Source organism: Sinohyriopsis cumingii, chromosome 5 (genome assembly GCF_028554795.1).
Source record: "Sinohyriopsis cumingii isolate HCF-2022 chromosome 5, ASM2855479v2, whole genome shotgun sequence".
Lineage (NCBI taxonomy): Eukaryota > Metazoa > Mollusca > Bivalvia > Unionida > Unionidae > Sinohyriopsis > Sinohyriopsis cumingii.
Window position 1 is genome coordinate 10,679,714 of NC_142965.1, and position 26,771 is coordinate 10,706,484.

Below are 26,771 nucleotides of genomic sequence, written 5' to 3' on the forward strand. Positions count from 1 at the left end.
TACAAAACATGAAAACTGGGTGGCAATGCCATAATTTGTATAACACTGTGATACACATCAACATCCATCCAAATACTTACCATATAAACTCATGTACAAGTCAGGTCAAACTGTATATAACCAGATCCGCCATCGCATATTGCACTGGACCTGGATTTATGCAGTTTGTGTGAAGTACATTATGTGACAGCAGATCAGGGTATCACTTGTTTGCAGTTGGACAAAACTTATACGCATGTATATACAGTAAGTTCATCATTTAATAGATTATTGTGTTTTAGAAAATGTCCATCAGTAAAAATAACCACAAAATAAAAAGATATTACTATATCTGAACAGAGGGAAGGTTACTTTAAATTCGCATACAATTCTTCCTGTAAACAGGCTTATGTGGTAATTCCAAAAAATAACCCATTTGAATCTGATTTAGCATGGTATTTTCATAAAATGCCAAATAAGCCAAAAATGATAAGTAACAAAAACAAATTTTTACTCATTACAACTAGTAGCACTTTATTACATGTAAACTCACCTTTAAAAGGACAGCTCCAGTTGTATAAGGAGATATCCATTTAGTACATACGCAAAAATCTGGCCAAGCTTGACCCCTCACCCTTCCCTGTACATATGCATACTTTTTTTTACACTCCCCCCACCTGTGTACGTATGCTTGACGCACCCAACCCCCCTAATTCTATAGAATGGCCTATATTTAATCTACACAGAAACAATCAAGGATTAATAATACTAATGTGTTTAATAAAACAGATAGTCCACTAATGTTGAATGTCTGGCAGCATCAAATAAATAAGTTGCATAACTTTAAAAAGCTTGTCTAGTGTCCGCTAAAATTCAAACACAGTCGAACAGGTTACGTATTAGACAAATAATTATCAAGGCCCCCCACCCCCGTTTCCTATGCATACATACATTATCAGTAGACCCCTCCCATACGCAAGCATATGCATTTGGGTTAGCCCACCTCTCCCTCCATGCGTACATACTAATTGGATGATTCCTAAGGGGTTAGAGTGTTCGCATTGGATGCAGGAGGTTGCAGGTTCAAACCCGGGCCAAGTCATACCAAAAACTTATAACAATGGTACTAAGAACATTAAGAGGTCAGTCTTAGTACTGGTCAGCCTGGTTTCAGGATAATATGACTGGTGGGACATGATGCTACATCTGTGCAGCGTGATGTCCCAGTGCTAGGCATCACTATAAACTGCCACGCTGCAGACTGAAAATTTAGTAAAGCTACCTTATAAATCCAAATCACACACAGAAAACTTTAAAAAAAAGCCATGTATATGGTAGAATGTGACCTGTTACTTAATGTCTGTAGGGTCCTGGCATATACATGTAGTCCTGGCATGTACATGTAGTACAAGTTTAGTCCCTTATTTAAATCCTTCATATGCAAATTTAGCTAATGTACATACACTTTTCTTAGTACTGTAAGTTAACAGTTAAATCCACTTTTAAATGGGTAATTTGTTCCAGAAGTACCTTTTAAATAAGTCTGCCTGTTAGCATTTATTAATTTGGATTCAGTTAATGAAAATAATATTCACCTACAATATCATGGTTGCCAAATAACACACAATATCTTGCACTCCTATCGATTCCATTGTTTCCATGTGTCCTGATTGACAGATACTGCATCCACCAACAAGAAAAGAAATAGTTCAATTTATTCTGCTACTAGAATGACGCTGAATTATAACGCAAACTCCATAATAGTATTTGAGGATGCATGAAAAATGTAATAGCATGTCTAATAATTACTTTGGAAAATTCATCTGTAATGTCTGACCCCTTAAAGACAACCATTTTTTGGGGAAAAAAATCACTTTAACTATTTTAACATTCAGATTACATTCTAAATCATAAAATTAAAAAGCAGCAGCTCCAAGATATATTGGTCTAAGTTATTAATCTTTCACAATCTCTTTAGCAATCTACTACTGTTTTTAAACCGACAGGTAGAAAATGGTATCTGACCACAAACAAAGGAAAGACAAGAAAGAAGAATTAATAAAATGAACAAGTTAGGTTGGGCCTATACAAAAATGTATTGCAAAGAAAATTCCACTGCCTGCTTTATTCACAATTCCAAAACCTAACAAGGTTATCAGAGCCTGGACCAAGGCAAGAAAAATAGAATGGTAGGCAACAAAAACATTAGACGACAAAAGGAAATCACTTGTAATGTTTCATGAATGCATAAACCACAGTACATGTATATAAGAGATGAACCTTAATCCAAAACTTTAACATACTTACTGGTGTGTTAAGACTATGTCACTTTGACCTACATTTTGCTGACAGTGAAGTGTGCATCAGGTTTTATGATTGTAACTGTAAAAATGTTTGAGGAATGGAGCCAAGTTCTCAAACATTTTGGTAAATTTAGTTTTTAGGCCGAACCTTAATGTACATTTTTTGCCCAACTCTCTAGACATGTCTGAGATATAAGAGCCATGTGACTAATTATCAAGTAATACAGCTTCAAGCTTCTATTTGAATCCTACAACCAGTAAAACTATTAAATGGCCATTATCAAAGCACTGAGAGTACTGATTGTTTGGCGTTCTGAAATGGTCACATACTTGCATAATATCATCTGGAAGAGAAAAATTCTGTAGTGCTGTGATTTCTTTGCAAAAACATTTTCGATCTTGTACTTGCCACACATCAATTTATCCACAGTAAGCATATAGTTGTACTTGCTACACAACAATTTATCCACAGTAACCATATGGTTGTACTTGCCACACATCAATTTATCCACAGTAAGCATATAGTTGTACTTTCCACACATCAATTTATTTACAGTAAGCATATAGGTGTACTTGCCACACATCAATTTATCCACAGTAAACATTTAGTTGTACTTGCTACACAACAATTTATCCACAGTAAGCATATGGTTGTACTTGCCACACATCAATTTATCCACAGTAAGCATTTAGTTGTACTTGCCACACATCAATTTATCTACAGTAAGCATTTAGTTGTACTTTCCACACATCAATTTATTCACAGTAAGCATGTAGTTGCCACACATCAATTTATCCACAGTAAGCATATGGTTGTACTTGCCACACATCAATTTATCCACAGTAAGCATGTAGTTGTACTTGCTACACAAGAATTTATCCACAGTAAGCATATGGTTGTACTTGCTACACATCAATTTACCCACAGTAAGCATATAGTTGTACTTGCTACACATCAATTTATCCACAATAAGCATGTAGTTGTACTTGCTACACATCAATTTATCCACAGTAAGCATATAGTTGTACTTGCCACACATCAATTTATCCACAGTAAGCATTTAGTTGTACTTTCCACACATCAATTTATTTACAGTAAGCATATAGTTGTACTTGCCACACATCAATTTATCCACAGTAAGCATTTAGTTGTACTTGCTACACATCAATTTATCCACAGTAAGCATATGGTTGTACTTGCCACACATCAATTTATCCACAGTAAGCATTCAGTTGTACTTTCCACACATCAATTTATCCACAGTAAGCATGTAGTTGTACTTGCTACACAACAATTTATCCACAGTAAGCATATGGTTGTACTTGCTACACATCAATTTACCCACAGTAAGCATATAGTTGTACTTGCCACACAACAATTTATCCACAGTAAGCATGTAGCTGTACTTGCTACACAACAATTTATCCACAGTAAGCACGTAGTTGTACTTGACACACATCAATTTATCCACAGTAAGCATGTAGTTGTACTTGCTACACATCAATTTATCCACAGTAAGCATGTAGTTGTACTTGCTACACATCAATTTATCCACAGTAAGCATATAGTTGTACTTGACACACATCAATTTATCCACAGTAAGCATGTAGTTGTACTTGCTACACATCAATTTATCCACAGTAAGCATGTAGTTGTACTTGCTACACATCAATTTATCCACAGTTAGCATGTAGTTGTATTGCTACACATACATTTATCCACAGTAAGCATGTAGTTGTACTTGCTACACATCAATTTATCCACAGCAAGCATATGATCATGTTAGATGCATATAAGAATATAATAATAAAGAAAAAATATCAATTTGAAATTTTAAAATTTTGTTTCTGCTTATAAATGAACTCATGTAAGTATTAACATTTTTAAATATGTTTTGTAATTTAAACACTTTTTAAATTTTTCAGTCAAGGGTAGCAAAAAAACTCAGTAGGGTAATAAGCATTGCAAACAAATTGTAAGTAAAAAGTTTGAAATCTTAAAACATTTTATTGCACATTTCATAAAGTTATGATATAGGACAACATTTATTTAAAGTATTGCACATAAATATTCAAGAGAAAGCATGTTAAAATGATACGTAAAAATATCACCAAATCTGCTTTAATTTTTTTTTCTCTGATAGATATCACAGTAAATATAGTATAGCGTTACAATGGTATACAATTACAGGCTGAAGGAGGAAATACACTTATGTAGAACATCTGCTTCATCACTAGAGCAAATACAACATGTATGTCATCTGCACACAAATACACTTAAATTATCAATCTGATTTAACTGCAATCAAAACCATAAGAAATAAGAAAGAATCACCATCTTCCAAAGGTGCAGTTATTTTCCTAATAGTATATTTTTGGATGTTTTATCAAAACAAAATTTAATCAAGTGAGCTTTAACATGTGCTTCCTATTGACATTTATCTGAAAGGGTTTATCTACCTAAAGCTTTTGTGCCGTTCATTTGTAAATTTTGAAAGCTTTACTTTTACTTGGTACCATACAGCCATTTTTGTACTGAGGTGCCGTTAAGCTCCAATAAACAATTACAAACATACACATTATTTTAATTCTCAAGCAACTGAAAAATCCACCCAACTCTTTTTAAATCACAATTACTTTTAAACTTTTGTAAAACATTTGCAAAAACTTATAAAAGGTAGTATCAAACCTGTAATAAAAAACTGAGAAGCCATAATGCCATCTACACATACAGGTGGTTGGTTTAAAGATGTCTATGTTACTTGAAGATTCTGGGAAAGTGGTGGGCGAAGGCTGGTGATTAAATGCATGTGACATTTATAGCAAATTTGACTGTAATGTGCATAAACATTCTTAATACAACGGTTCTACTGTTGAGCATACCTGTATATCAACTGCTATAATCAAATCTTGCATTAGTCACAAATAATTATGAGTAAAAGTTTTAATGCCCAACATTTTTGAAGAGATCATTTATCCAAGCCAGTCTTTTAACTGTACTGCATCAATCAGTTTCCTTGGCAATGGCAGGTTCTCTGCCTTTCTACAAATCTCCTTCCTTAAAATTTTTCTGATCTGGAAGATTGCAGATCGGAAAAGTGATGGAGGATTTCTGGCATTCACCTTCAACCATGCTAAAATTTCTGGTTCGTTGAGAAGAGTCAGTGGTATTCCAGAAGCTATATCTTCCCTGAGGTATTCAATTCTATTTGGAAAATATCCACACTCTACAAGAAGCATAACAAACTCAATACAGCCACTCTCTATGGCCAATTCAACTGGATCGCGAAACATATCCTCTGCTCCTCGATTAATTCGGCCTTTGCAATAAATGTTGGCACCCCAGTCCAAGAGAATCTTTGCTGTTTCTGTGTCTTGCTTGTTGGCACTAATCAGAAGTGGGGTCACCAATGAATGGACTATAATAATAATAATAATAATAATAAAAATAATAAAAATAATAATGATAATATAATAGCAGCAGCAGTTGTAGTGGCAATAGTAAAATGTGTACTTGAATGAATGAATGAACGAATGAATGAATGAATGAATGAATGAACAAACAAACGAATGGATGGATGGATGGACAAATGAATGAACAAATGAAGGAATGAATGTGTTAGCTATAATTAATTTGTACTATGTTGCCTTTCCTTTATAATTATATGTTATGCGACTGACCTAGGTCAGTAATCAATTAAAGGGCCTACCTGACTAGTGGCATTTCTTTAGTAAACATCATAAAACATAGCTAATATTTTTCTATGATTACAGATTAAATATTTCAGACCATTATTAATGGAGGCATGTTAACACAATCAAGATTACCAGCACATTCATTTTTGGAAATTATTCAGAACACCACTGGAATTCATTTGGAACTCTATAGAATTGGACTTGAGATGGAACTATTAGGACTATTTCTGATTTAATTCACAATACTGTAAGTTCTTTCTAAATTTTCATTTTGGTCTAAGTGCTTAGAGCCTTCACATTGGATGTGGGAGGGTGCAGGTTCGAATCACAGCCAAGTCATACCAAAGACTTCTAAAAATGGTACTAGCAGCTGTCTCACTTGCAGCTCAGCATTACAAGGTTGATGTTAGGACTGGTCGGTCTGGTGTCAAGATAATGTGACTGGGTGGGACATGATACTTCATGTCTATGGCATGATACCCCAGTACTAGATAAAACTATAAACTGCCACACCTGCAGACATCATAGTGATATGACTGATTTTTTTTTAAAGCTTTGTTAAAAATCCAAATCACACACACACACACACAAATTTTCACTTAGTATTTAAGGGAAATAAATTATTTGTTGAATTTTACACAACTTTTTGGTTTTCACTCTTTGATGTTACTTAGTTTAAGATGATAGAGTCTGAATGAATGAATGAATGAATGAATGAATGAATGAATGAATGAATGAATGACTCAAAAAATAAATAATGTATGGATTGTAGATGAATAAGTAAATAAAAATGTATGAATGAATCAATGTCAAAAACATTCTTCATTTACGTATCAAACCAGGAAACAAAGGCCTAGCTTTTGTACAGTTTATAATACTGGCAGCATTGAAGGGTTATCTTTAAATATAAAAGAACAGACTTCAACTGCCAGTGGAATATATATGTGAATATCAAAATCAATGAACATGTTCTCATCCATTTCCTCCCCAGAGTTTGTGAGGGTGGCCTACATCCAGGTAGGGTTGACAAAGAGACAGTCTTAAGAATGGACATATCTTACAATCTGCATACACTGAAGTCTATATAAGCCACTCAAATTTAAGAATGCCTGAATGAACAAAGCTTACAATCTGCATATGAGATCTACAGAGGCCACTCAAAGGTCAAGGTTGAATGTTATCAAACTCTGAGCCCAAGTTCTACCCCAAGTTTTCCCTATCAGCCAATCACAAACAACCCTTGAAATATAACATTGTTAATGATTGGTTAAAAACAAAATCTCAAGATGAAACTCACACTTTCAAGTGTCTTATGAACCTGGATTAAGTCTGAAACTTCTGAAATGTTGTCCTTTGTAGAAAATGTCCTTCATGTTAAGGTATCTCCCATAGCAGGTTAAAATGTATGCATCACCAAATGTATGGTCCCAGAGGTCATAGCTGATTGACTAATGAAACAGTGCTCATTAATGGAATGTACAAGCAACATCAACAGGAAAAATATGGTCACACTTCCAAATATGGTCATCTTACTTAAGGTTTATGTGTCCTTGTTAATCATTACACAATGTATATTGCCCAGATGACTTTACATCAATTAAACACAGCAGAATATATGCACTGTATAACTTAATTCTGACTGATAGATGTACCTACCGGTAGATTATTGTAATTGCAGCTAGAGACAATTTATCTGCTCCATTAGAAAAAGCAATAAATGTATAATGTTTTTCTTAGTTTTCAAAAACTTTACCAAGATCTGACAACGTCCAAAAGATTCACGCTGTCAGAGTTTAAATTAACCTTTCAAAGTTGACTTTACTCGTCCATAACATCAGTGACTATTATGGCTTGCTGTATAAAAATACTGAATACTAGTGCATGTCCTCTCATTTACATTTTTAGGGGTTGTTTCAATCTAGTTTCGAAATGTTTTTGACTTTTTAGAAAATACACAAAATTAATTTGCTTGTTTAAGAGTTAGTTGATTCTGTAACTATTATAATATAATTAAGGTACTCCTATCAGTTAAAATTAATTACAATGTATGGTTTCTACTGTGGTCTTTTTTTCAATTCAGATGGACAAAATACATGGCATAATGACCATGATGAGTACATAAACCTCATGTGCTGTGTGATATATCCTGCATCAACTGTTCATTGTGAATATGAATTTTCTATTTAAAAGAGAATTATAACTAGGTACTCCACAAATTTTAATGACAAGAACTTGAACATGCTATGCAAACATCTGTGGATGCGCTGAAAATGAACAACTTTGTCTTTACCAAAGCCTAATGGAAAAGTGGAAAGAAGAAAATGTGAGAAGATAAATAAAATATAAAGTGGTCGATTATGCTAGTATATTTAACATTTATGTGAATTAAAAACTTTTCAGAAGTTCTAAACTTTCTACGAATTATTGATTGATGAAAATGTAATACAACGATATTATGATGATGAATGCAATAAAAGCTGGGGTTTTTGTGTTCATACATCCATCTTCCATCCAGCTGTCAATAAATACAACAATTCATCCAAACATACACACTTACAAGTATGAATACACTGCATATGAAATGCAAATATGCATAATGACAAACAGAGGACACGGATAAAATACGACATAAACCTGTGGCACTGTACCCCCATTAAACAGACTCAGCCACAGGGTATGGTTTATTTAGCAAGGCAATTGTAACTAAAAATAGACACCCCTTGCAGTCACCACTGGGGTCTCGTGAGTTATTAAGTGCACAACTAGGCATACAGTGTAGGAACTTTTCCCCCAGTCTCTACCAAGCAAACATGTCAACTATTGTTAATACAAGCACTAATTCACCCTTAACTCTGAAACCTGGGCTTAAATTATTTCATACAGTACTGCAATAGGTAAGTAAAGGAGTGTACTGCTGTAGCACAGAGTAAAGAGGAAGTGATGCACTCCCCCAAGTAATGGCTTCCCCATGTAATGGCTTCCCCTAGTAATGGATTTATGGTTCCAGCAAATCAAAGAATTTAATTTATTTATCTTACTAAATCTCAAGAAAGTACTAAAGAATAAGGGTTATAAAGCAAACATGAAAACAGCAGTCTAAAGTATTTCCTGAAACAACAATTTCTATTTAAAAATGATGAATAATGAGCTAATTGTTTTAAAAAAATAATACCAAAATGGTAATGAAAAAGCACTAATTTTTAATAGACTTACACACATGAAATACATTTACCCATAAAGGATACTTGTAATGTACCTTGAAAATTATTCTTTACAGAAGGTTTTCAAGATAAATGTAAAATCAAACTTTGCATCATACACTAAATCTATATATAGCAATGCATAATGTGCATCCAAATCAGTGTAACCTATGACCTGCAGATACATTATGCACATCTTTGTCTAATGCTGTTCACTGATTAAGCATTTCAGCTCAATGAAGTCATATGGTGCCAGCTGCAATGAAGATAACAAAGATATATCACAGCAGTCAATCTGGCTGATAAGGGCAGGAAGTGAACCCACAACCAAATGATTAGGGGTCTGGTAGGGGTCCAGCATGCTAACTACTAAACCATCATAACTTCTGTATGTCTTTTAAAAGATGAATGCATATAATACACTAAGCCATCACAACTCCAGTATGACCTTCAAAGTTCAGTGCATATTATACTAAGCTATCACAACTCCAGTATGAACTTCAAAGTTCAATGCATATTATACACTAAGCCATCACAACTCCAGTATGACCTTCAAAGCTCAATGCATATTATACACTAAGCCATCACAACTCCAGTATGCCATTCAAAGTTCAATGCATATTATACACTACGCCATCAAAACTAAAACTAAAAACTCAGCCTGAATTAGTCTAAAGTACACTATCCATAGCAGCTATTGAAATAGGGAAAATGAGTTTCACCAGACTAGACATACCAGCTTCTGAACGTGCAATGAATGAATTACCAAATATAAAAAAGTTATTGGCTCTTTTTTTATACAATTTACATCTGAAGTTCAGGAAGTAAAAATGACCAAGTGGAGCTAGCACTTTTTTGAAAGGTGTACATCTGAAGTAAGGCCAAGCTGTATACTCTATAACCCATATTACATGCATCAATCATACACCAAAATAAAGGGAATTAAAGATTCTTTGAATTATACCTAAGATATACCAGGTAATTTTTAAATAGCCACTATAACCAGCGAGGAAACCCAGGAAAATTCTTTTTCTTTAAAATTCTAACCCTACGCAAAATACGAAACTGTAGAGTGCCACCTAAACCATCACAACTCCAGTATGCCATTCAAAGTTCAATGCATCTTATACACTAAACCATCACAACTCCAGTATGCCCTTCAAAGTTCAATGCATATTATAAACTAATCCACCACAACTCCTGTCTGCACATCAAAGTTCAATCCATATTATACACTAAACCATCACAACTCCAGTATGACCTTCAAAGCTGAATGCATATTATTATAAACTAAGTCATCACGACTCCAGTATGCCTTCAAAGGTCAAGTCATATTATACACTAAGCCATCATGACTCCAGTATGCCATTCAAAGTACAATGCATATTATACACTAAGCTATCACAATTCCAGGATGCCAGTTAAAGTTCACTGCATACACTAAACCATCATAACTCCAGTATGCCATTCAAAGTTCAATCCATATTATACACTAAACCATCACAAGTCCAGTATGACCTTCAAAGCTGAATGCATATTATTATAAACTAAGCAATCACAACTCCAGTATGCCATTCAAAGTTCAATGCATATTATACACTAAGCCATTACAATTCCAGTATGCCATTCAAAGTTCAATGCATATTATTATACACTAAGCCATTACAATTCCAGTATGCCCTTCAAAGTTCCATGCATATTTTATGTCAAGCCATCACAACTCCAGTATGCCATTCAAAGTTCAATGCATATTATACACCAAGCCATCACAACTCCAGAATGCCCTTCAAAGTTCAAGGCATATTATACACTAAGCCATCACAACTCCAGTATGACCTTCAAAGCTGAATGCATATTATCCACTAAGCTATCACAACTCCAGTATGCCATTCAAAGTTCAATGCATATTATACACTAAGCCATCACAACTCCAGTATGCCCTTCAAAGTTCAATGCATATTATACACTAAGCCATCACAACTCCAGTATGCCCTTCAAAGTTCAAGGCATATTACAAACTAAGCCATCACATCTCCAGTATGCCCTTCAAAGTTCAATGCATATTATACACTAAGCCATCACAACTCCAGTATGACCTTCAAAGTTCAATGCATATTATACACTAAGCCATCACAACTTCAGTATGACCTTCAAAGCTTAATGCATATTATACTAAGCTATCACAACTCCAGTATGAACTTCAAAGTTCAGTGCATATTATACTAAGCTATCACAACTCCAGTATGAACTTCAAAGTTCAATGCATTTAATACACTAAGCCATCACAACTCCAGTATGACCTTCAAAGTTCAATGCATATTATACTAAGCTATCACAACTCCAGTATGAACTTCAAAGTTCAATGCATATTATACACTAAGCTAACACAACTCCAGTATGACCTTCAAAGTTCAATGCATATTATACACTAAGCCATCACAACTTCAGGATGACCTTCAAAGCTTAATGCATATTATACACTAAGACATCACAACTCCAGTATGCCCTTCAAAGCTCAATGCATATTATACACTAAGACATCACAACTCCAGTATGCCATTCAAAGTTCAATGCATATTATACACTAAGCCATCACAACTCCAGTATGACCTTCAAAGCTCAATGCAAATTATACACTAAGCCATCACAACTCCAGTATGACCTTCAAAGCTCAATGCATATTATACACTAAGACATCACAACTCCAGTATGCCATTCAAAGTTCAATGCATATTATACACTATGCCATCAAAACTAAAACTAAAAACTCAGCCTGAATTAGTCTAAAGTACACTATCCATAGCAGCTATTCAAATAGAGAAAATGAGTTTCACCAGACTAGACATACCAGCTTCTGAACGTGCAATGAATGAATTACCAAATATAAAAAAGTTATTGGCTCTTTTTTTATACAATTTACATCTGAAGTTCAGGAAGTAAAAATGACCAAGTGGAGCTAGCACTTTTTTGAAAGGTGTACATCTGAAGTAAGGCCAAGCTGTATACTCTATAACCCATATTACATGCATCAATCATACACCAAAATAAAGGGAATTAAAGATTCTTTGAATTATACCTAAGATATACCAGGTAATTTTTAAATAGCCACTATAACCAGCGAGGAAACCCAGGAAAATTCTTTTTCTTTAAAATTCTAACCCTACGCAAAATACGAAACTGTAGAGTGCCACCTAAACCATCACAACTCCAGTATGCCATTCAAAGTTCAATGCATCTTATACACTAAACCATCACAACTCCAGTATGCCCTTCAAAGTTCAATGCATATTATAAACTAATCCATCACAACTCCTGTCTGCACATCAAAGTTCAATCCATATTATACACTAAACCATCACAACTCCAGTATGACCTTCAAAGCTGAATGCATATTATTATAAACTAAGTCATCACGACTCCAGTATGCCTTCAAAGGTCAAGGCATATTATACACTAAGCCATCATGACTCCAGTATGCCATTCAAAGTACAATGCATATTATACACTAAGCTATCACAATTCCAGGATGCCAGTTAAAGTTCACTGCATACACTAAACCATCATAACTCCAGTATGCCATTCAAAGTTCAATCCATATTATACACTAAACCATCACAAGTCCAGTATGACCTTCAAAGCTGAATGCATATTATTATAAACTAAGCAATCACGACTCCAGTATGCCATTCAAAGTTCAATGCATATTATACACTAAGCCATTACAATTCCAGTGTGCCATTCAAAGTTCAATGCATATTATTATACACTAAGCCATTACAATTCCAGTATGCCCTTCAAAGTTCCATGCATATTTTATGTCAAGCCATCACAACTCCAGTATGCCATTCAAAGTTCAATGCATATTATACACCAAGCCATCACAACTCCAGTATGCCCTTCAAAGTTCAAGGCATATTACAAACTAAGCCATCACATCTCCAGTATGACCTTCAAAGTTCAATGCATATTATACACTAAGCCATCACAACTCCAGTATGCCCTTCAAAGCTGAATGCATATTATCCACTAAGCTATCACAACTCCAGTATGCCATTCAAAGTTCAATGCATATTATACACTAAGCCATCACAACTCCAGTATGCCCTTCAAAGTTCAATGCATATTATACACTAAGCCATCACAACTCCAGTATGCCCTTCAAAGTTCAAGGCATATTACAAACTAAGCCATCACATCTCCAGTATGCCCTTCAAAGTTCAATGCATATTATACACTAAGCCATCACAACTCTTGTCTGCTCTTGAAAGTTGAATGCACATTATATGATTAATTACAAAAATGCTTACACTTTGGGTTAGGGTCAGCTCCATGTTCAAGAAAGTATCTGACAAGCATCCAAGCCTTGAGGAAAGCTGACACTATCAGGGGGTTACTATACTCCATAACAGTCACATTCAGGTCACTGCCTGCCTGTGTCAGCAACTCAATACATGCCATTACATTTGGATCAATCACACTCTGACCATCCTTAATGCGAACATTTTCCCAGATGATGTTGGTTAGTGGTGTGCGCCATGTTTTATCCATTATATTGGGATCAGCACCAGCCTTAAGTAACAACTCCACAGTTTTAGGATTCTTTCTAATGGCAGCATACTAAAAATAGAACAAACAAACCTTAGAAAATAATTCTGGTAGAATCTGTTTCACAATACAAGGTGAAAGAAAATAATTCTGGTAGAATCTGTTTCACAATACAAGGTGAAACAAATATGTTAAATTAATGTCACTTGCCTGATGTTTTACGAACACCTGATAGATTTGAACCAACCAAAAAAGATTAATGTTGAATGTTAGTTATCAGAGCTTTTTCTTCAATCTTACTGGAATGTTTTATCTTGAAAAACAACAGCCTGGATAATCCTCTTTGCATTAACAACAATTCGCATGCACACACTTCAGTAAAAATACAGTATCGCAGTTGTAGAAGTAACAGCAGTGTTAGTTGCAGCAGTAGTAATAGCAATTAATAAAAGAAGTACAGTAGTCGTAGTAGTTAGAAATTTTAAGTGTGAAAATGTTACTATACCAGAGCCAGTACCATCTTACATGCAAGCCGGTGCGATGGGCTCCATCTTTCATATCCACCTCAGCCCCAGCATCCAGAAGAATTTTCAAAACATCAGCCGCATTGTCGAGCTCCCTGTTATCACAAAGAAACATCATCGCTGTGATCCCATCCTGAGTTCTACAATTAACGTCGGCATCATATCTCAGCAACAAATGGACTGATTCCTTACAACCCGTCTCAACGGCTTTATGCAGTGCTGTTTTACCATACCTGTCAACATCATCAACTGTTGATGGCTCCTGCTGCAGTATAATTTCCCCTATCTCATAGTGGTGTGTCATCATGCAACACATCAGTGGTGTGTGACCCCACGGGTCCCGGAAGCGTGGATTAGCATTGTGTTCTAACAGAACCTAAAATTACATTAAGTCTGAAAAGGGTCAGGATAAGTGAAAACGTCCACACAAAAAATAAACAAGTTCAGTACATAGAGGATAATTTCTGTTCCTACACTAATACCGGTTATATTTCATGGCATGGTACCAAAAATATGATATTTTAATGTGTGGCAAAGCATTGAGTTAAAATATATAGTTTTTGGTACTGCAAAATGAAATATACCTGGTATTAATGTAGGAAAAGAAAATTTTCTTTTTATTATATACTAAACTTGCTCCAGAATCTAAATTTAGAAGAGTAAATACACTCTTTGGCACAACATGATAACCCCCTTTTCATAAATTCACCTCACTTTCATAACTGATCATACTGAGATACAGCGTGACCCCGCTATAACATGCTCCGTTATAACACAAATTTGGATATAACATGATCATGGCATGGCTTGTAAAATTTCATATACATGTAACTTTCTCGTACATGAAAAACAATTCTTTCTTAAAAGTATGAAGAAAAAACAGTTTATTTTCATTTCTGGGAAGAGATGGCGTATGAATAATACAAGACGATCATGGTGTGGCTCCTGAAATTTTATATATACTTCTCTTGTACATGAAAAAATAGTTTTTTCTTCTTAAAAGTATGACAAATAATGTGTAAAAAGTTTATTCAGGGATCGCGCAGGGCTTTGCCAATGTCACTAATTGCTTTAAAAAAATCCTTATTGGCAGCAAAATATACCATCTGGTGATTATTTTTAAGCGACATTGTTAGCTGTTTAAACTTGTATATACATCCATTGGTTTGGAGTGGAGAAATTCAGAGGCCTCATGAAAGGAAGCTGCAAACTTGATACAAAATGCACTGAAATTTATCTATTGTTAAATAAACAAATTCTTTGTCCATACTGACAAACCATCTTAACAGTGCCAGTGTTTCCCTTTACGCACAGTTGTGCATCAGGGAAACATGCTGGAGAAAACTGATGCACACATTTTGTTGCCGTGCGTTTTTTTGACGCAAAGGATTTTCATAATATGATCAGGATTTATTTAATACCCAATGCATTGGACGATGGATAGCATCGTATATACTTCGAGTATAGGCATTGACTGGTTCCCCGCTTTGTGTGCTCCCTGCCTTGCGCTCCTCTATTCGTATAGCAAAGTGCAATGCAGGGAACATATAAAACAATGAATCAGACTAGCATAGGCAATGTTATGACAGAGTAGCTCCACCTAATCTCGCGAGTTCCATCGAGCTCAGCAGGCTGTCATCTAGATGTTGAACCTCAAGGCTTGTTGTACTAGAAAGTGATCTCCAGATTAAAACATCATGCACTAAAATGTATTAGTGAAGAAAGTGAAAGAAGCAGAACACAAAATAGTAACTGTGGATCTAACTTTAATGAAAAATGGAGAAAATAATTCCCTTGACTGGAATACGGCACATTCATTATGATTACCGGTGTGATTTCTGATCACGTGATTGCAAAGACTGCAAAAGTGAATAATCTTTTTGTGACAGGATTTTAGAATTTTCAAAAATCTGCCCTCGTTCACCATAAGATATCTGGAGAACACATTATAACCTAAGACATTATTTCACAACAATGAAATCAGTAAACTTGGAGAGACAAATGCGTTATTTGGATTACAAAGTCAGCGGGTCATTGCAGATTTTGTTTGTTTTTAACTTTTGCTACAATAAAATAAAGATCTTAAAGTTCAAGTGTAACTTATTAGAAAGAAGATGAATCATTATCCTCCTGGATATTTGGATAAATGTGTTCTAGGACAAAGTACAATGTAACCTATGATAGTACACATTTTATGAAAGGCGGTAAATTAACTCCCATTTCGTTAAAAAGATTTATTTGGCTTTCTGTATTGGCTTATATGTAATGTGTTGGGCTATAATATTGCTTGAGGAGACTTAAAAGTACGACTTTAAAAGAAAAATGAACTAATACAATTATTCTTTAAACAGACAATGCATTTGTTTGTTAAATGTGCATGTTGGTGTATTTGTATGTTTAGAGAAAGAGAGAGAGAGAAAGAGTATGTTGTGCAAGTTGTAATATCCTATTTCAAGCTGAAAAAGTACGAGTCGTATGAAAATTTGTCAAAATTTGTCAGTATTTTTTTGACCCCCACATTTTTTATTTGACCCCCAGTTTTGACACCAAGGGGTTTTTTGTATCCACAATTTTACACCCCTGGGGGATACACTGAGTGCATTGTTATATCATAATCTGCTTATGCTGGCATCTAGCATGAGCACTGTATACTGTAAGATATTGGGGGGTGGGGGGTAACATTTGTGGTAGCAGAGATCATCCGGACAAGGCATTATCTCATAATCTATCTTTCGTAGGATAATCGGCCACTTGCTAGTAATTAATATATTTACATAGACTGACATTTGTGTGTGGATGATAAGTAAAATTCCTCTTCTTTTCACTCAGAGTTAAATCCTTCAGCGCACTCATATTTTCTGTAGTAATCTCTATCAGACCAGAACACCTGCTTCTCTACTGTCCACTGACCCTTTTGTAAATTTCTGATGCATGCATGGAAGGCAGCCTCACTCCACTACCAGAAATGTAAAAAACAAACAAACAAAAAAAAAACACAAAAAAAACAAGATCTTACTTGTTGGTCTATTCAACAGACAGGGAGGAACAGTGATATCTACAATTGACCAAATTACAGCCAATTGGTTTTTTACAAATGTACCCAGATAAAACAGTTTGCTGAAATTTAAAAAAAAAAAAATTACCTTTGAAGCACCAATTGTTATGAAAATGTATTAAGCTAATGGAAAAAAAAATCAGTTTCAATCATGCAAAATAATTATTTGATGTCACCACCACAATAAAAAAAACTATAAAATCATTTCAGCAATAAGTCTCTATATTTCAAACTTAGGTATATAATAAAAAGAGACACTATAATCTTGAACATAATTCATTACCACCTGTCTGCATTTGCAGCAACAGAAATATTATTCTGTAACTATAGTGTGTGTGTTTGTGTGTGTGTGTGTGCGTGGGTGTGATTTGGATTTTTAACATAACAATTTGAGTCATATCGCTATGATGTCTGCAGTGTGGCAGTTTATAGTAATGTCTAGCAATGGGGCATCATGCCGCAGATATATGGCATCATGTCCCACCCAGTCAACTTATCCTAACACAAGGCTGACCAGTCCCAACACTACCCTCTTAATGTTGAGCACCAAGCGAGGCAGCTGCTACAGTGGAACCCCGCTATAACGCGCCCCGCCATAATGCGAATTCGGATATAACGCGGTCGTAGCATGGCTCCTGAAATTTCGTATATTCATTCACACATGGAGAAAAAAAATTTGGAGAAAAGTAAAAAAAAACAAAACAAGAAATTAACTTCATTTTGGGCATGAGATTAGTTGTGACTTTTAAAATAATATGATCGTGGCATGGTTCCTGAAATTTGAAATTCATTTATGTGTATTTTTATCGGACCGTGAAAATATTTGTTTAACGTACGAGAAATAGTGTGTAAAACGTTTATTATAATTTGGTGGAAGAATTCGCGTATGACTTTTAATAATAAACGATTGGAACTTAACAATTTATCCTGGTTCTTTAAGTGATTTTGGAGAAGTGATGGTGTATGAATTCTAAAATAATACGATATATATAACGTACGAGAAATAGTGTGTACAACGCTTGGCTTCTGAAATTTATCAATTTGAACAGGTTGTGGTGAAGCTCCGTATTCTACTCTAGAAGAGAAAACTGGTTTCATTAGGTTTTTGAATTGTTAAGCCGAAGTAAACATTATCGGAAGTGTTACTTATTACGGATCCATGAGTAAAGCCAGTAAATCGTCTTTGTGATTGTCTTCCATGAATTCTGTATACAGTCGTTGCTCAAACAATAGCCGACATGGGCTTCTTATTTAACTGCAATCACAGCCAAGCAGCAGACAAAGTTGTGGTTGATACAAGAGTCGCACAATTTAATAAACATCAAAGGACGAAAGCCGCCAACATGTATGCTGTGCTTGGCGGTGTGATCAAACAACAAACAGTTGAAAGTAAATAATATCCACTTTATTATCTGTAAATTAAAAGGGTATGAAATTGTACATCCGTTCAGCTTAATTTTGTTTTATATAAAAAGTGATTCGTAACCATTGCAGGCCTTCATTACTTAGTTATTCAGCTTTATCTCTGTACGTTGTTTGCTTATATAAAAAAATATTTTACTGTTATGGAAAAGCAAGTTCAAAAACGCAAGTCGTTTTCTGCTAAAGAGAAACTGTATGCCCTAGATCAACTAAAGAAGGGCAAACAACAAACTCAGCTTGCCAGAGATCTAGGAATCAGCGAGTCCACTTTGCGAGGGTGGAAAACAGATGAAGGAAAGCTCCGTAGTCTACCCAACATTCTTGAAGAGGAAACTGGTTTACAGCGTAAAAGGGTTAAGTTAGCTAATGACAATGTCCTAGATTCAGCTTTGTACCAATGGTTTGTACAAGCTCGCTCAGAAGGTGTTCCAATTTCTGGCCCAATTCTGAAAGCCCAAGCAGAGAAATTTGATCGCCGTATGAATGGAGATGATTCCAAATTTAAGGCGAGTAATGGCTGGCTAGATAGATTCAAGAAAAGGCACGCTATCAGCCAAGTTCTTGTGTCTGGGGAAATCCGCTCCGCTGACAAAGAGGCTGCCAATTCCTACCCGATTGGGCTTAAAAAGTTGCTGGAGGACGGTTGCTACACAGCCGACCAAGTTTACAACTGCGATGAGACTGGTTAATGTTATATAATGTTACCCGATCGCACCCTTGCAACCAAGACTGACAGTCACAAACGAGAAGGTTTCAAGAAGAGGAAGGACAGAGTGACTCTCTTATTTTGTGTTAACAAGTCTGGCAGCCACAAAGTCAGACCTCTGATGATTGGAAAATCGAAAGCTCCCAGATGTTTTCATCATGTAAATATGAAGGCACTTCCATTTCAGTACACTGACAGCAAGAATGCTTGGATGAATAGCTCCATATTTGACGACTGGTTTCACAAAACATTCGTTCCAGATGTTTGGGCTCATTTACGAAAACTCAAGCTGGAGGAAAAAGCTCTCCTCCTGCTGGATAATTGCCCTGCCCACCCCCCAGCGGAAAATCTTGTCAGCAGTGATGGCAAGATCAAAGTTTCGTACCTCCCGAAAAACACTACGTCAGAAATCCAGCCACTTGACCAAGTCATAATTTCCGTATTTAAACAAAATTATCGCCATGAAATGATAAAGGGAATGGTAGCAGATAATAACGCATCCGTCGACACATCATTGGCATTACTCAACTTAAAAGAAGTATTAATTTAGCAGTTTTCACATGTTTCTTTTGATGTTCACAAAATCTGAAATAAAAGTTATTTGCACGCTGAAATCATGCGTTGATTGTTAATTATTCTTGCAGTTGTCGCATATGATAAAATTTTAGCGGTATGAAATTTGTACAGACACCGTATGTAGACCCGGGAATAGCTGCATGCAATGACCGTACGATATCAGACGGCAAGTAAATGGTTTCAATATTTTGTTCATCCTATATTTTACACGACGAATTCAGACTATTACAAAATTATTGAATATTTTAAATCTGTACGATTTTCAATGAAATTACATCCATTATGGATGAACTGCATGCCACGACGGCACGGTAGCATACGGTGTTGATACACTTTTCATGATATAGCGATAGTCTGGTATTATCGGTCAATCTGTATTATCGTTCAAACAAATAAAAATTAGTAAATGTTTTTAATGCACAGTAATAACCTATAAATATATTAGCCTTCGATTATTTTGAATATATCTTAATTAATGCATTCCAGTTAATATTCATCAGATGATAAGCCGACTTTTGATCATTGTACATGTATACACGTATATGTTCTCGGAAAAAAAAGTTAAATATTGTAAAACCCCGCATTAACGCGACCCCGCTTTTAACGCGATCCGATTTTATGGACCCCGATCATCGCGTTATAGCGGGGTTCCACTGTAGTACCATTTCTATACGTCTTTGGTATGACTCGGCCAAGATTTAATTCCACAACCTCCTGCATCTGAGGCAGATGCCCTAACCACTTAGGCCACCAAAAGTGGCGTAACTACCATAACTAACAAAGGTTAACAAATCAGGTTGTTGGTTTTAATGACACTCTTTAGCATGTTATTTGCTAAATCATGATGAGGAAATGGATGCTACGTGCATTTTCCATGCACACACTGAAGACGCTGAACTGTGATTGGGCTTTGCAGATACTGAAACCAGCAGCTCTTGGATTTTGAGTCTGAAAAACAACCAACTCAGCTACCATGGCTCTCAACAGATCAGCATGAATGTACATGTATGTATAGGGTTTAACTGCACATCAGCACAATCCTAGCTATACAGTGTCAAGAATGTTTAGCTATCCTCCAAAAAAGGCATAGAAAAGAAAGCCATATACAAACATTTGATTATAAAGATAACTGGGTCAGAAACCATTTATGATGATCAGGAAAAAGTGAAAATATTGTACATGAAATAAAAACTTATATATAAATCTGGTATTGATCATATATAAACAATGTTGACTTTGTGAAAAATTTAAATTTCTGTTAATTATGATGAACAAAATATGGCAAATTCTGATACAAACTGGCCCTTTGTTATGTCCTACTCCTCAACAAGTATGATTCTCTTCCTCCTAGTTATTAGATTTCTGTCCGAAGCTTGGGGCTTGGGTACTCAATTTTTTTTCACTAATGGGACCTCTGCTATACACAAACAATTTTAACATTTCACTTAATTTTAAGTAAATGTAATGCCTTATCCAGATGACAGTAGAGATATGCAGAACTTTAAATGATAACATTGAAATATAGCAGCAATGCTCTTTTGAAATTAAAGGTCTTATTTCTTAATTTGTCTACCTTCATAATGTCTCACCTTAGCACACTCCTCTCTTCCCTTTTCACAGCAGATGTGCAGTATCGATTTTGAGCTGATCTTTGTCAAGTCCTCATAAAACTGATCTGGATCAGCCCCAGCTTCCAGCAATGCTTTTAATCGCTCTGGCTCATTATTGGACACCGCGTGAAAGAGCTCATACTGGAAATCCATGACTGATTTGCCTGAAATACAAAAAGAACAGCTAGTATGGTGCCCAATGACAATGAACTACTGGGGAACCATCAATTATGCTTTTAAAACAGAATTTAGTTAAAAACAGGAAACGATGCATATATTACAAGCACTTAAATATGCAATTAATTCATTTCTTCACTTTGAAGAGATTGAATAAATTGGAGATATTGTTCAACTTAGGCTGTGTGAGTGCACAACTGATCTATAATTTTCATCTTTGGCAAAAGAAAGGTGTATGTATATCACTCATCGGATGCATACAATGACCCAATAACTAAAGATACTGTATGCAATTATTATTGTTCATTCTAGACTGAATCAAGGGCACTCCAAGCCGTCTTCCTAAATAGCCTGTGCTCTTGCCACAAAATCATAAGATGGTTCATGACAATGGGTGAGTTTAATGTTTTATTCAGTCTGACTAGCTTGTGCATAAATCAATAGTATATTGTCAATTTTCATGGATAGAAAATGTAAAAAGATGAAATGTTATGCAAAAGCACTGACTGTATTTATTTTCAAAGTAGAATGCAGGGAAGCAGGAAAAATTAAAAAACTCAAGTGTCCAAAATCAAATCATAAGGGGGATGGTTACTCAAGCAATAGAGAAGGCCTATGCCAAGGAAGGCTGATAATGAAATTACCAGTATAGAAGGTCTATGGGAAGGAAGGCTGATAATGAAATTCCTAGTACAGAGGGCCTATGGCAGGGAAGGCTGATAATGAAATTACCAGTACAGACGCCTATAGCAGGGAAGGCTGATAATGAAATTACCAGTATCGAAGGCCTATGGGAAGAAAGGCTGATAATGAAATTCCTAGTGCAAAAGGCCTATGGCATGGAAGGCTGATAATGAAATTCCTGGTACAGAACACCTAAAATAGGAAAAGCTGATAATAAACTTACCAGTACAGAGGGCCTATGGCAGGGAAGGCTGATAATGAAATTACCAGTATAGAAGGCCTATGGGAAGGAAGGCTAATAATGAAATTCCTAGTACAGAAGGCCTATGGCATGGAAGGCTGATAATGAAATTCCTGGTACAGAACGCCTAAAATAGGAAAAGCTGATAATAAAATTACCAGTACAGAGGGCCTATGGCAGGGAAGGCTGATAATGAAATTACCAGTACAGAAGGCCTGTGACAGAGAAGGCTGATAATGAAATTACCAGTATAGAAGGCATATGGGAAGGAAGGTTGATAATGAAATTTCTAGTACAGAAGGCCTATGGCATGGAAGGCTGATAATTAAATTCCTGGTACAGAACGCCTAAAACAGGAAAAGCTGATAATGAAATTACCAGTACAGAGGGCCTGTGACAGGGAAGGCTGATAATGAAATTACCAGTACAGACGGCCTATGGCAGGGAAGGCTGATAACAAAATTCCTGGTACAGAAGGCCAATGGTTGGAGAGACTGATAATGAAATATTTTTCAATTTTCTTTAATAAACATGAAACAGGTAAGGATATTGTGACACCTCTTATTTTTGTGTTGTTTCTTTTATGATCCCACGATTTAAGATGGTTTCCGTTTCTGGCATGAACATTTTAGATTTCATGCTACTGTTTTCAAATATGAAGGAACATCTAGTGAATAATCTCAGAATTTCTTGCATAAAACTCACATTACTGAATAGTGACTTTGAACAGCATATGGATCCAACATCTTATTGATTTCCTTGTAAATTTACTTTAAATGTAATGGAAAAGTATGACAAACAAATCTGGGACAATATCTGAACAATTATTTAATTCTTTCCTGTCTGTTCATGGGACTCTTGCTAGGGTTGGCAGGCATCAATATTCTAAAGTTTATGAAGAATGTAATTTTGTGTGAACTTGGTGCAAGAGTATGAAAGAAAACATGCTATTGCAACCATTGAGTGAAATATTATTGGTGTCTCTCTGCTGGGAACAATTTGTGAAATAAAATGAAAAATGGTTTATTTTTATTGAAAGAAAGACCTTTAGGCAACATTACGTTTTTGAAGGAAAAAAATTTAATCAAAGGATCAATATTAGGAGGTACGTTTATACAATTCCAGTGTCTTGTAAATCAGTGTGATTAAAATAATTATTGCAAGAAATCACAATTAAGTGCCAAATTCTTTTCATCAAAGTTTGGGCCAAGAGAGGAGAGAAAAATTAAACCTTTAACAAAAATTGAATAAAGCAGCACCAGTGGGAGTAAATATCACTATCATGTAGTCATAGCTAATGATGGGAATCGGTCGAATTTCATAACTGATAATCGGTTCCACTAATAATCAATTATAATTGCTTACTAAGGGCAAATTTTATTTTTTGTTTGTTATACATTAATATCTTTGCTTAAGAGTTAAACATTTTAATAAATGTACAGGAGTAATCTCTTTTAATGACATGTATATTTTAGCCCAATAAAAATATTACATTTTTAATATTGTATTATTATTTTTGTTCTAAAACTTTGTTAAATGAAAGCAACTTTTTATGGCTGATTAGTCTTATGTAACTGAATTACCACTGCAATCCCCCAAAATCGTTTCATTCATATGTGATGTGTCTATAATTTAAAGTATAGAAGGGCATGGTTTTCTTTTTTGTGATTATTTACAAATACTGCAAAGGATTTAACATATAAACTGAAAGAACTCATCAAAATGTGTTTAAATTTATTAACTCAACAATTTAACAGCTTAATCATGTAATCATGACTACATGTTCCTAATTATTAAAATCTGTAGCTACGGAATATGGTATGGTTTTAAATTTGTAAGTTGTGAAAGAAATAAATAATTCAGATCAACTTTAGTGGATTGGAAGCCCTATTTAGCTTACCATCTACATAGGAGTTACCAACCTTTGTGTTTTGCATGCAACTTAAAGGATGTAGTCTCCCTTTACACACAATCATTTCTGGAGTTTCACAATCATCTTTTTGTTTTGCTTAACTGATGATCGATTATAATCAATAATTGGAACAACACAACATAGCATCTGATTTGTCTTCTGCATCGTATGAGGATGCGATGATAAAATGTGAGAGGAACATTTCAGGTTATATATTAGAAGGATCATGAATGCTGAACAAGAAATAACAGTTGTCCAGTCAAAATAGATATCCCTCTTTTTATTCATCAAGCTTGAAAAAATTACTGAAGAATATCTTTCAAACCATTCATCACTTTCATTTTCTATCTCTAAAAAAATAAATATACTGAATGTGATTATTGAATCATGCTATTTCTCATAGGTCTTAGATATCCACTCTATAATCTGTTATACATGGTCTTAGATATCCACTCTATAATCTACTATACCTGGTCTTAGAAATCTCTTTATGAATTATTATACCTGGTCTTAGATATCCACTCCATAATCTAGTATGCATGGTCTTAGATAATAGATATCCACACTATAACTACTGTGTCTGGTCTTTGTTATCCACTCTATAATCTATTATGCCAAGTCTTAGATATCCACTCTATAAACTATTATGCATGGTCTTGTTATCCACTCTGTAAACTATTATGCTTGGTCTTGTTATCCACTCTATAATCTATTATGCCAAGTCTTAGATATCCACTCTATAAACTATTATGCATGGTCTTGTTATCCACTCTATAAACTATTATGCCTGGTCTTAGATATCCACTCTATAAACAAGTGTGTCTGGTCTTTGATATCCACTCTATCAACTACTGTGCCTGGTCTTTGATATCCACTCTACAAATTAATGTACCTGGTCTTAGATATCCACTCTATAAACTATTATGCCTGGTCTTAGATATCCAGACTACAAATTAATGTACCTGGTCTTAGATATCCACTCTATCAGCTACTGTGCCTGGTCTTTGATATCCACTCTACAAATTAATGTACCTGGTCTTAGATATCCACTCTATAAACTATTATGCCTGGTTTTAGACATTCACTCTATAAACTATTATGCCTGGTCTTAGATATCCAGACTACAAATTAATGTACCTGGTCTTAGATATCCACTCTATAAACTTTTATGCCCAGTCTTAGATATTCACTCTATAAACTTTTATGCCCAGTCTTAGATATCCACTCTATAGTTGATTATGCCTGGTCTTAAATATCCACTCATTAAACTAGTATGCCAGCAAAATGTTAATCTAGTTCTCAATTTATGGTCACTAACAATCTCTTAATTACAAAAATAAGTTGAAATCAATAGCAACGCATCGATATTATGGCTTTTTTTATTAGATACCTTGTAGATTGTAAAACAACTGTTTTCAAATATAAAAAACAACAAGTACACATAAAAATGACAGATGACAACAATACATAAAAAACAACAAGTACATATAAAAAATGACACATAACATGACAACAGTACATAAAAAACAACATCATAGACTTCAAATATTCAGTCAATTCCTACAACTTGGAGGGAGTGGGGTAAGGTAAATGAAACAAAATAAATAAAAGCAAAAGCAACGTGGAACACAACGATACTGCTTACGTAAACAGACTTATGGATTAATACTGTCTGATTTTTTTTCTTCCATTTGTTATAAATTAAAAACAAGCAGCTATACGAATCGACGATAAGTATCCTATTCAAAAATACGTGTTTTCACCTATCTTAGTGTTTACATTTTTCTTCTAGATCGTACCCTGTACATAATAAACTTGGTGCGATCCAGACACCCTCCCCCGCCAACAAACATGTAAACACTGTATACCTGTACTCAATACCCAATATTTGCGTAGGTGTACTTAACAACTCAAGCATCACGGATGTGTTTACCTTTTTCTATTTGCTACATTACTATGTTCTTTGCCACAACAGTTCATGCACAACATCCTAAACAAGAAGAGAAAACAAATACCACTATGAAAAGGATATTACGGCAAATGCAGCACGGACATGAATGCTCGCACACTTTCTTCGAGTTTCGAAAGTTTCCTATTCTGCTTTTGTTTGTAGTTGCTGATGCTGAGATTTGTGTGCGACC

General features: G+C 35.0%; 1 protein-coding gene across 3 annotated transcripts; it reads right to left on the reverse strand.

Moving 5' to 3' along the window:
- Positions 1-4,270: 4,270 nt before the first annotated feature.
- LOC149798628 (transient receptor potential cation channel subfamily A member 1-like) lies at positions 4,271-26,771 on the reverse strand. 3 transcript variants are annotated; one of them, XM_089957458.1, is made up of 5 exons: positions 26,666-26,771; positions 21,596-21,780; positions 14,249-14,623; positions 13,486-13,795; positions 4,271-5,701 (listed from the first exon to the last, which is right to left on the reverse strand). In XM_089957458.1, exons 2-5 carry the CDS (start codon positions 21,767-21,769, stop codon positions 5,256-5,258), a joined length of 1,305 nt encoding a protein of 434 aa, XP_089813584.1. In that variant the 5' UTR covers positions 21,770-21,780; positions 26,666-26,771; the 3' UTR covers positions 4,271-5,255. The 3 variants fall into 3 exon arrangements, with proteins under 3 accessions (XP_089813584.1, XP_089813583.1, XP_089813585.1); XM_089957457.1 differs by having other exon boundaries at positions 26,646-26,764; XM_089957459.1 differs by lacking the exon at positions 26,666-26,771 and adding an exon at positions 17,032-17,203 and having other exon boundaries at positions 21,596-21,735.